Genomic DNA, 12,833 nt, shown 5'->3' with positions numbered 1-12,833 from the left:
ACATAAATAACAATAAAAATGAAGCTTTACTTGGACAAAGGAGTTAATTGGTACTTTCTCACATTCAAAAAGGATTGTTTTGCAAGTATTGCGTTTTATTTTTCTAATGAAAAATATGGTCCTAATAAAGGGGATGACAGCCCAAAGTCTTGTCATGAAACCTTTAACATCTTTCGCCAAAGTAATGGGCAACGACGGAGCGATACAATCCCATGAAAAAACATCAATCAGACCACAATGAATGCCTTCAGGTTGAGCTAGATTTTCTACAAGGTTATCTCAACCCGCAACAGTCAATCAATAACCCGATATACTCCCAGAGGTCTAAACAGATACAAGAAAATAGAGAAAGACTACGACCAATAGTAGAGTCGATAGTGTTCTTAGGTCGACACAATATTCCTGCCTTGTGCTTCTGGACTAAGATGCTGGTTCTAGCAATGAGGGGAATTGTGAAGGTTTAAAATCGCATCAGGAGCGACTCTTAAACAACACCTATCCACAGCATCTTCCCGAGCAACCTACATTAGTAGCACCAGTCAAAATCGATTGATAGCATGTTGTAGTTAGGAAATAATTGAACAACTAATGCATCAGGTTCAAGGTGCAAATTATTACTCTGTCATATTTGACGAAACGACCGACGTATCTCACGTGAAACAGCTTTCTCTAAATTTGAGATATATACACAATAACAACATTCGTGAAGATTAGTTAAGTTCATTAACGCTTATGAGAACATAAAAATAATTAGTAAAAATCAAGAAAGAGGAGAAGAACAAGGCCTGGTAGGAGAAGCATTGGAAAAAATAGTATTAAACTTGTTAAAAGAACTGCACTTGGATCTGAAGAAATGTGCAGGAATCGGTACTGACTTTAATAATACTTTAATAACGATAAGTTTTGAATGACTTTGTGGCAATTAAAAGTGTGTGAAAAGTGCCTTAAAACTCACCATTGTAACCCTAATTTTTAAAAATTACCCCCAGACCCCCGGTACCTCCCCCAAAAAAAGTTCATGGCCCCTCCCGAAAATCGGTCCTGGATCCGCCCTTGGTTCTTTAGCAACGTAATGTCCTTCCCATCTAAGTCTACTTCTTGCAAATCTTCTAATAGTATACCGTGTCTTCACGCTTGTACATATACAGGCGGTTACGCCGCGGTTTACCTGAAAAACCCAAACGCCGCTGTTCAAATTCAACATAGGAATAAATGCAACCGCTCAAAATGCGTACACATGCAACCGCTCAACGTCGTCAAACCGCGGCGGTTGTAAGTTATTAGGTGTTTTCGTGGTGCACATTCTGAACTTCTTCAGAGGAAGAACGCTTGCGCATTAGAAATTTGGTTGTTCGCGGTGTTGAAAAATCCTCCTCTGAATAAAAAGTTCTCTGTTCGCGGAGCGCAAAAACTTGTCCTGAACGTATTCGGAATGCGTTCAACAAGTTCTGGGATTAAAGAGAGGATTTTTTGGCCGCACATGTGCAGAAGTTGATTTGACGAATTTATTTATTTTGTTTAGAGATTCTATTTCTAACCTAACAGATTTTAAATTGTTGTGTTATCATATCAATAAAATTTTTGCAAAAGGGAAGGTTTTTTAAATTGTATTATGTATTTCAGTTTTTTATTTTTAAAACCTTTTTAGATGATTAACCTCAGTTCAAGTGATGAGGATTTGGAAGAGATTGTAGGACTTTAAAATGTTCCAAAAAAATGCATTTTTTTTTAAATATGTAAAATTACTTTTCCTGTCTCGGAGGTGTCGATTGTCGATGTTATGTCGTAACATAAGTGTAGATAAAGATAAAGAATTAGGCAATTGGCATAGGCAACCCAAAAAACATCCGGAAATTGTTCGTGCAAAAACAAATTCAGAATATATTCGGAGACACGCTTGCGCATATATTTGTATCCGGGTTAAGTTCAGAGTACATTCAGGATGTGCACCGCGAAAAGACCTATTAACGTATGTCACTAAAGTTTTGGGAAAATTTTAGATTTAAAATTATTATTGGTAGGAAGCGTTGGATCAAGTTGCCATTGGAAACCAAAATTAGTAAACAACTTAAACAATGTAAACAATGTCAGTTTTGACAAATACGGTTCGTTAAGATGTCCTACAAACTTAATATTCGTCAAAGTATTTATCGTTTAGTTGGACATGTACCAAAACGCAATATTGCAAGAATTTTTAGTGCTCAAAATATTTCTGTGTCAACGATTTACCAGACAATTAAAGAGTGCGAAAATGGTATACCATGCCTTAATTTGCCCAAAAGTGCAATACCAAAGTTTTAACTCCTGCTCGAGAACAGAGATTAATTCAGGGTATGGAGAGCCAATTAGGAAAATCTTGGCCGAATGTTGGCCGAAGATATAATGTTTCACGAATGACTGTAAGTAGAACAATTTCTAGAAATAATTTAAAACGATATAAAAGAAAAAAAGCTCCTAAGTACACACCAACCCAGTTTGAAAAAATTCCTAGATGTTGCCGTGCATTGAGACGCATCCATTTTCCTGGTAAAATTCTCATTATGGATGATGAAAAGTATTTTACTTTATCCAATTCCGAAACGAAGGGCAACGACGGATCTAATACACGCAATGTACAAGATGCACCGGACGGAGTTAGGCTGAATTAGGCTGACGGAGTTAGGAAGAACGTAGTTTAACTGATTTTATCCTATTTTTTGTCAAGCGCACCGGTGCGTCATGATACGGTAAGTTCTTTACAAGGGCGGATCCAGGGAGGGGGCCATGGGGGCCATGGCCTCCTCCGAGAATAAAAAAAATATAAATTTAAATATTTGCAGTTCAAATGTTTTCAATTTCAAACACATGTATATGTACAAAACAGGGGATAAATATATCTTCTGGACTAGAATTGAACAAAAGCGGTAACGGAAGCTTCAAAAATGACATAGGATGTGTAAATCAAAATTATGATAATTTTACAAAGTGCCAATGGTTAGAACGACCTTGGCAGCCATCAAATTCGTATCAATTTCTATACTCTGTACACATAAATAACAATAAAAATGAAGCTTTACTTGGACAAAGGAGTTAATTGGTACTTTCTCACATTCAAAAAGGATTGTTTTGCAAGTATTGCGTTTTATTTTTCTAATGAAAAATATGGTCCTAATAAAGGGGATGACAGCCCAAAGTCTTGTCATGAAACCTTTAACATCTTTCGCCAAAGTAATGGGCAACGACGGAGCGATACAATCCCATGAAAAAACATCAATCAGACCACAATGAATGCCTTCAGGTTGAGCTAGATTTTCTACAAGGTTATCTCAACCCGCAACAGTCAATCAATAACCCGATATACTCCCAGAGGTCTAAACAGATACAAGAAAATAGAGAAAGACTACGACCAATAGTAGAGTCGATAGTGTTCTTAGGTCGACACAATATTCCTGCCTTGTGCTTCTGGACTAAGATGCTGGTTCTAGCAATGAGGGGAATTGTGAAGGTTTAAAATCGCATCAGGAGCGACTCTTAAACAACACCTATCCACAGCATCTTCCCGAGCAACATACATTAGTAGCACCAGTCAAAATCGATTGATAGCATGTTGTAGTTAGGAAATAATTGAACAACTAATGCATCAGGTTCAAGGTGCAAATTATTACTCTGTCATATTTGACGAAACGACCGACGTATCTCACGTGAAACAGCTTTCTCTAAATTTGAGATATATACACAATAACAACATTCGTGAAGATTAGTTAAGTTCATTAACGCTTATGAGAACATAAAAATAATTAGTAAAAATCAAGAAAGAGGAGAAGAACAAGGCCTGGTAGGAGAAGCATTGGAAAAAATAGTATTAAACTTGTTAAAAGAACTGCACTTGGATCTGAAGAAATGTGCAGGAATCGGTACTGACTTTAATAATACTTTAATAACGATAAGTTTTGAATGACTTTGTGGCAATTAAAAGTGTGTGAAAAGTGCCTTAAAACTCACCATTGTAACCCTAATTTTTAAAAATTACCCCCAGACCCCCGGTACCTCCCCCAAAAAAAGTTCATGGCCCCTCCCGAAAATCGGTCCTGGATCCGCCCTTGGTTCTTTAGCAACGTAATGTCCTTCCCATCTAAGTCTACTTCTTGCAAATCTTCTAATAGTATACCGTGTCTTCACGCTTGTACACATACAGGCGGTTACGCCGCGGTTTACCTGAAAAACCCAAACGCCGCTGTTCAAATTCAACATAGGAATAAATGCAACCGCTCAAAATGCGTACACATGCAACCGCTCAACGTCGTCAAACCGCGGCGGTTGTAAGTTATTAGGTGTTTTCGTGGTGCACATTCTGAACTTCTTCAGAGGAAGAACGCTTGCGCATTAGAAATTTGGTTGTTCGCGGTGTTGAAAAATCCTCCTCTGAATAAAAAGTTCTCTGTTCGCGGAGCGCAAAAACTTGTCCTGAACGTATTCGGAATGCGTTCAACAAGTTCTGGGATTAAAGAGAGGATTTTTTGGCCGCACATGTGCAGAAGTTGATTTGACGAATTTATTTATTTTGTTTAGAGATTCTATTTCTAACCTAACAGATTTTAAATTGTTGTGTTATCATATCAATAAAATTTTTGCAAAAGGGAAGGTTTTTTAAATTGTATTATGTATTTCAGTTTTTTATTTTTAAAACCTTTTTAGATGATTAACCTCAGTTCAAGTGATGAGGATTTGGAAGAGATTGTAGGACTTTAAAATGTTCCAAAAAAATGCATTTTTTTTTTAAATATGTAAAATTACTTTTCCTGTCTCGGAGGTGTCGATTGTCGATGTTATGTCGTAACATAAGTGTAGATAAAGATAAAGAATTAGGCAATTGGCATAGGCAACCCAAAAAACATCCGGAAATTGTTCGTGCAAAAACAAATTCAGAATATATTCGGAGACACGCTTGCGCATATATTTGTATCCGGGTTAAGTTCAGAGTACATTCAGGATGTGCACCGCGAAAAGACCTATTAACGTATGTCACTAAAGTTTTGGGAAAATTTTAGATTTAAAATTATTATTGGTAGGAAGCGTTGGATCAAGTTGCCATTGGAAACCAAAATTAGTAAACAACTTAAACAATGTAAACAATGTCAGTTTTGACAAATACGGTTCGTTAAGATGTCCTACAAACTTAATATTCGTCAAAGTATTTATCGTTTAGTTGGACATGTACCAAAACGCAATATTGCAAGAATTTTTAGTGCTCAAAATATTTCTGTGTCAACGATTTACCAGACAATTAAAGAGTGCGAAAATGGTATACCATGCCTTAATTTGCCCAAAAGTGCAATACCAAAGTTTTAACTCCTGCTCGAGAACAGAGATTAATTCAGGGTATGGAGAGCCAATTAGGAAAATCTTGGCCGAATGTTGGCCGAAGATATAATGTTTCACGAATGACTGTAAGTAGAACAATTTCTAGAAATAATTTAAAACGATATAAAAGAAAAAAAGCTCCTAAGTACACACCAACCCAGTTTGAAAAAATTCCTAGATGTTGCCGTGCATTGAGACGCATCCATTTTCCTGGTAAAATTCTCATTATGGATGATGAAAAGTATTTTACTTTATCCAATTCCGAAATGAAGGGCAACGACGGATTTTATACACGCAATGTACAAGATGCACCGGACGGAGTTAGGCTTAAGGGAAAAGTGAAATTTGCCGATCAAATTTTGGTATGGTGTGCCATTTCAGAAGCTGGTGTTTCACAGCCGTTTGTTGGGCGTGTTCGCGCTGAAGCTCTCAATGCTGACATTTACATTGACAGGTGTCTTACAAAGCTTGTTCAATTTATAAATACTCATAACTCCAATGATGAAATTATATTTTGGCCCGACTTAGCGTCATGCCATTACGTCAGGAGAACTACAGATTGGTTAACTGCTCAAAATATAAATTTTGTTCCCAAGCGCGACAACCCTCCAAATGTGCCTCAGGCGAGGCCTATAGAAGAGTTTTGGGCTGTTTTGAGTCGAATGGTGTACAATAATGGCTGGGAAGCCCAAATTGAAGGTCAGCTAAGGCGAAGAAGTTTGCAAAAATTTCGTGAGATCGATTTAGAAACAGTCCAAAGACTTATTGCACATGCAAGACCAAATTTACGTGCCATCGAAGATGACGGACCTCCTTCTGTTCTATAAAAATACATTATAAACCTTAAATATGTAGACTTTCTTCTTGTAGTGCCTATCCGTTTCGGATGTTGGCGACCATCATGGCAATCTGCACTTTGCACACTGCTGCTCTGAAAAGATTTGTAGTGGTTGTGTTGAACCACGTTCGTAGATTTTTCAGCCAGGAAATCCTTCGCCTTCCTGGTCCTCGCTTTCCCTCTACTTTTCCCTGCAAGACCAGTTGCAGCAGTCCATATCTCTCACTGTTCCTCATGATGTGACCGAGGTATTCGATTTTGGCTGTTTTTATTTTGATTAACAGCTCTTTTTCTTTTTTCATTCTCAGCAAAACACCCTCATTAGTAATGTGGTCGGTATAAGATATCTTCAGGATTCGACGATAAAGCCACATCTCAAAAGCCTCAATTTTCTTGCAGGTGGCGTCTGTGAGAGTCCACGACTCAACTCCGTACAACAGTATAGGAAATATATAACATCGTAGTAATCTGACTTTTATGGGTATCGACAAATCATGACATTTGAACAACTTTGCCATTTTTTGAAATGCAGATCTTGCTTTCTCTATCCTACATTTGATTTCTATAGAATGGTCCCAATTTTCATTGACGTTCGTACCAAGGTAGGTGTATGTTTTTACTCTTTCTATTTGTTGACCATTCACTTGTAGACACATGTAGACTTAATTTTTTGTATTTAGCTAATAAAATAAAATTAATTTACAATTATAAAATACATATATATTTTTTCCGAAAATTTTAGGGACATACGTTAGGGGAGGAATGCAACCGCCAGTCAAACGCTTTCGTGTGTACGGTACAAACGTCGGCTGGCAAACCGCCCTCGTATGTACGAGTGCTTATTCTATCAAATCTATTTTGAAATCTTAAAGCTTATTCTATCTTATTTTTCATTGTTTATGAAGTGTATTAATATCTCGTTCTGTTGGTCGTAGCATTTTTGCGCTAGGACTAGTAAAACTACACATGGCTTTCCTCATTTTTATTCCGGCTCTATTCGTACTTATTATACTGTAAGATTTTATAGGACTTTTACATCAGGACTTATCAAATGAAACTCATTGCAGTGTGGGAGATTTGGGAGTTTTTTCTTTTTAGTCAATGTTAACGCCTTTAGTTATTTATATAGATAATTAAAGAAATCGTGCCTTTGTTGCAGTTATTTTATTTCGACACATTTTGATTCAGCCATTTCTCCTTTGCCTCTTACATTTTTTGTTCGAATTATTCTGTTTACTCTGCTGTACTCCCCGTCGTTGTCATCATTTTCCTTGGTAGTCCAGGAACCGAAGCTTTTCACCTCGCAATCTTTACAGAATGGATCAATTTGCTTGAAAATTTAAGAATAAGTAGTGGATAGTCCAGCGATCAAAATCTATATGATGCCGAAAGGCGCTTTTACCATGGGGGTGGTTGCCACCCCATCTCGGGGTGGAAACTTTTTATTATATTTTGTCCACAAAAGTTGATAAAAACATTCATTCTAAGCTAAAAATGTTCTATACATTTTTTTGATAAAATTAATAGCTTTCGATTTATTCTCTATCGAAAGTGTTAGTTTTATATCAAGAAAATCAATGTTTTTCGATAATACTCATTTACGATTGACTCAATTTTTGCCAGAGAAAAATTTTTTCAAACAAGGTTCTTGGGAATGAAATAACCTACAATTTCATATTTAAACATTTTTTCATATCTATGATGGTAATCTTTTTATTCTGAAGAAAATGGCATTTTTACCAAACTACAAAAATTCGTTATTCGCTTTTAGCTCCAGTTTTTTAAAAACTAATAATTCTAGGCCAGTCAAACTTCTAAAATTATTAATAATACATTAATAAAGAAGAAGGAATAAGGGCAATGACTAAAAACACCGCCAACTTACATTATTATGCTTCCAATTGGATTTTTCCTTTTTTTTTAAATGTATTGATTTTTTAACCGTAACTTCTTTACTTTTTATCTTAGAAAGTTTGATAAAAAGAATTTTGTAGGTTTTTACAAGATCTATAAGCCTATTAAGAGTAAATTTTTTAAAATCCTCAGTCGCAAAAATAGGTGACTTTGAAAGGGATGGTAAAGGTGGTTTTTGAATGTTATTACAAGTTTTAATTGTCAATAGTTCATCACTCTATTTTTGGCGTAGAAAAAATTTTTGCAAACCAGGGTCTTATGAAAGAAATAAGCCAGAGCCAGAATTCTAACATTTTTTCATTTTTTAACATATTTTAAACATCTCCGATGATAATCTTTCTATCCTGAAGAAAAGGCCATTTTTTCCAAACTATAAAAATTCGTTATTCGCTTTTAACTCCATTTTTTTAAAAACTAATCATTCTAAGCTGGTCAAACTTCTAGAACCTATTAATAATACATAAATAAAGAAGGCCAATGACTAATTTTAATTAGGGTTGTGATTAGGACGTTGCTTCCGATCACTTTTTCGCTGAAATAAATAGGGACTGACATTCTTTTCTTTATAAGTCACTTAATTTTTCAGCTGGAAACTTTTTTTTATTTCCGGAAATAGATATTTTTATACAATTTAAATTAGTCAGAACAAGTAAAACTCGAAAAATGCATAGTTTTCCCGTATTTTGACTTTGAAACTACAATATTTTAGCATTTGACGAAGAAGAGCTAACATATAATAAAGTATAGCTCGATAACTATTGGTCAAAGAGAAAATAAACGAAAACGGTTTTGTTTATTTTTTTAAACGGTACATTTCTGTTAAGTGAATTTGTTTTGATAAAACGAAAACTTTTGGAGTTATTAGCAGAAAACTTATTAAAAACATTGATTTTTTCGATATAACTAACACTTTCGATAGGGAATAAATCGAAAACTATTAATTTTATCAAAAAATTTATACAATGTTTTTTGCTTAGAATGAAAGACTTTACCAACTGTTGCGATCAAAAAAAAATTCCACCCCCGAGATTGGGTGGCAACCACCCCCATGGTAAAAGCGCATTTCAGCATCATATAGATTTTGATCCTTGGACTATCCACTACTTATTCTCAAATTTTCAAGTAAATCTATGTATTCTGTAAAAATTGCGAGGTTTTGTCCTATTTTAAGCTTCATTACTTGGACTATGGATGCCTTTCATTTATCCATTAATTATAAACTTCGTTTGTTATCCATTACTGCTTATTTTTTTTCTAAATCTGGACCTCGGAGGTAAACTACACTATGTCGACATGGCGTTTTTCTGAATAAGTTTTTTTAATCCACTAGTTTTATTAGTTGGATTATAAAAATTGATTATATATTATCATTAAAATATAGACATATTGTCTGTTAAACAACTATGGCATATATCAGATTTTTATTACCATTCTAAGTGCTTTAAACTTTGTTCCAAACACACGCTAAACACAGTTGCTCGAAATGACATAGTGTAGTTTACCTCCGAGGTCCAGAAATGTTTGTTTAATTCTTTGTATATCCTCTGTTGTATAGCGTTTTTTTTTTCAATAACTGGAGTTACAGCTTGTCTTTGGTTTATTATGATCGGAATTAATGTCCTAAAACCTTCCCTTTACCCAAGTTAGCGTTAAGGTCTCCTATGATAAAATTTATGTTTCGATTTTTGGTTATCTTTTTTTCTACTCCTGCGCACCACCACATATATAAGAATAGAAAGCATGAATGTTTGAATTTTGTTAGGCTTAGCTTTTATTGTTAATTACATTGCCTTGATCGGTTCCTGGGCGAGAAAAATGTAGTGCCCCTCAAGAAATTGTTTTTGTTTTAATTAGTTTCTGACCGTGCAAGTATATACCCTAAAACCAAACAAAATAATAGCATAAACTATGCCGACTCAAAAAGATTTATAACGTTCTTCATAAACCTCAAAATGTGTTTTTCTTTTTCCTCCAGCCTAATGAAATTTTTTCTTCTTGTGGCGCCTATCCCCTAATAACACCAAACATTCCATGTATGTTCCTAGAATGTAGACACAGGATATTGAAAAAACATTCCTGGAATGTCCTCAAAAGCACAAGAATGTCCCCTAAATGTCCCAGGAAAGTCCTCTGTCAGCATTTTAAACATTCCTTGAATGTCTTGTTGGAACATTCCATGAATGTCTACAAATGTTTTTTGGACATTCACAGTATATTTTTTATACATTCCTGGATACAGTCGCTGATGTGACACAACACCTCCGATTTGTTTTTTCATGAGTTTTGTAAGAGAGACTAAAAACTTTTTCTACGGTCACCTCCTATTTTTATATATGATATTTTTTGACATGTTTTGTAGTAAATTCAACTATCTATTTACTACAAAACATGTCAGAATTTACATGTGAAAACAGGAGATGACCCTAAAAATGGTTTTTCGTCTCCTACAAAATTCATGAAAAAGCAGATAGGAGGTATTGTCACATCACCGACGATATACTAGAAGTATATGTGGCCATACCAAATAATACATCCTTGATAAATATAAACATTTTTATTACACAAAATCTTGTGATATATTTTTTTCCATAATCATCACTACGATGATGATTCATTGTATTGAATTGTACATTACAATTACAATCTGGTCATAACTGACCAATGAGCAATTTTAATTTAACCTAAATTACTACTGTCCCTTAAAATGAAGAGCTTGTCCCATAGCGTCTCTTATCTAATCTAACAAGATTGTGCACTATTCTAGCATATACAGGCACACAAGCACTATGCTCTGCTTTTCACTATCACCTATCACTCACACTAGTTCAAAAGGTTTTGTCCTCTTCAATCTTCTAGTTTGCCCAGTAGTATCGAGGAGCTGGATTTTCTCAATATTCTTCTAGGTACTTATGAAGTTGTTGCTCCTGACTTCCAACTTTAAGAACAAATCCAGCTGTAAAATATTTATGTGCCTGAAAGCTTTTGTATGCTTTCATTTGCTGCTTAGAGTAGTAATTGTGAAACTCCACCAGATACGTATAAATATCTATAATTGTAATTTGGTGGAATGCACTTTACTGTAAAATCCAATTCTGACTGAATTGTATATGGATTATGGATCTAAATCCCCAATTATTTTCAGCTTCAATAAATATCTAAAACAATAAAAGAAATAATGTTATTGCTTGCAAAATTCATCAATATTGATAAATATCAGAAAAAAATGAACAGTAAATAAAAATTGTTTCTCTGACCTTTCTCCAACATCTGGAGCTTCTAATAATAATTTCCTTAAATAATCACTTTGCATTGTGGTAATATTTATAAAGTTCACAAAATACAGCAAACGAAATCCAAATGAATCCAAAATAGACAAAATACGACGATAAACAATGAAAAATAGATATTACAAACATAACCTCTGCAACCGAACCAGAAGTCACGTGGTTTGGATTGCCTAATGCATAGATACACGCGCGGAAAATATGAAAATGAACGCACATTGAATAGTAAATAGCCTCTCTTAAAATATAGGACATTGGTAGTATGTTCACAGAATGTCTTGTAATAACATTCCACACAATAATTTAATCAGATGTTCACCGAATGTTCCTTGAATGTCCAGGACATTCAAACATTAATAGAACTTTGATAGTACATTCCTGGAATATTATGTGTTGTTAGGGTCCCTGACGAATATTGGCGATCATTATGACAATCTTTATCTTATCAGCAGCAGCACGGAAAAGCTGTAGATATGTTGTGTTAAACCTGGTTCTGAGGTTATTATGATGTTCTTCTTCTTCCTGGGCCTCGAACTCCAAATATTTTTGCTTATAGGATGGCTTGTAGGAAGACATATCTGGATTTATTTCGCATAATGTGACCGAAGTATTCTAACTTTCGAGATTTGATAGTGGTCAGTTCCTGATAGTGGATCTCTTGGTTCTTCTTCATTTTTTTGAGGACCTCCTCATTTATAATCCGGCCAGTCCACGGTATTTTCAATATTCTCCGATATAGCCACCTAAAAGCTTCTAATTTTCTGCACATATCTTCATTAAATGTCCACGATTTAACACCCTAAAAACGGATATAAAGGAAAGAAGAATCACAGCAATCTTATTTTTATACCAAGAGAGAGGTTGTGGCTCTTGAAGAAGGTTGAAGGTGGATCTAGCTTTTCAGATGCGCGCTCTTATCTCTTGGTTGTATGTTTATTCTTCATTTATTATGGTGCCGAGGTAGTTGTAGTGCGTCAGTCTTTCTACAGCGGTTTAGTTGATGTAGAGTGTAGAGTTGACCTTCTGTTATATTTTTCTTGCTAATGATCATAAGCTTTCTGTCCTCTACATTTATATTGAGTCCATATTGCTGACTGTAATATGTAATTTTGTTCATAAGGATTTGTAGGTCATCCAGGTTGTCCGCAAATACTAAGGTGCCATCTGCATACCTGATGTTGTTAAGCCGGTTAATTTTTGAACCGTTTAGTAAAATACTTTTTTAAATTTCGTGCAAGGCTTCGATAAATATTCTTTCAGAGTAGAGATAGAGGAGACAAAATACAGCCTTGTCTCAATCCACACATGATTCTCAAACATTCCATATGTTCACCTTTAACTCTAAGGTGTGAGATCTGATTATAGTAATGGTTTCTAATGATTATTTTCAGATCTTAGTTGTTAATTTCTGCTTCTTTTACTATTTGAATCATCTGGCGTGCTGTACTCGATCAAAC

At 35.0% G+C, this 12,833-nt stretch overlaps 1 protein-coding gene across 1 annotated transcript; it reads left to right on the top strand.

Annotated features, from left to right (window-relative positions):
- Positions 1–5,567: 5,567 nt before the first annotated feature.
- Positions 5,568–6,167, top strand: LOC126890138 (uncharacterized). The gene has a single exon (XM_050658988.1). It carries the CDS (start codon positions 5,568–5,570, stop codon positions 6,165–6,167), a length of 600 nt encoding a protein of 199 aa, XP_050514945.1.
- Positions 6,168–12,833: the final 6,666 nt, after the last annotated feature.

This window comes from Diabrotica virgifera, chromosome 8 (genome assembly GCF_917563875.1).
Source record: "Diabrotica virgifera virgifera chromosome 8, PGI_DIABVI_V3a".
Taxonomy (NCBI): Eukaryota; Metazoa; Arthropoda; class Insecta; order Coleoptera; family Chrysomelidae; genus Diabrotica; species Diabrotica virgifera.
Note: the sequence above shows the minus strand (reverse complement) of the source record. Positions and strands in the feature narration are given on the sequence as shown.

Excerpts from the sequence above, each read along its gene's own strand:
- LOC126890138 (XM_050658988.1), top strand. The coding sequence starts at position 5,568 with ATGGATGATGAAAAGTATTTTACTTTATCCAATTCCGAAATGAAGGGC.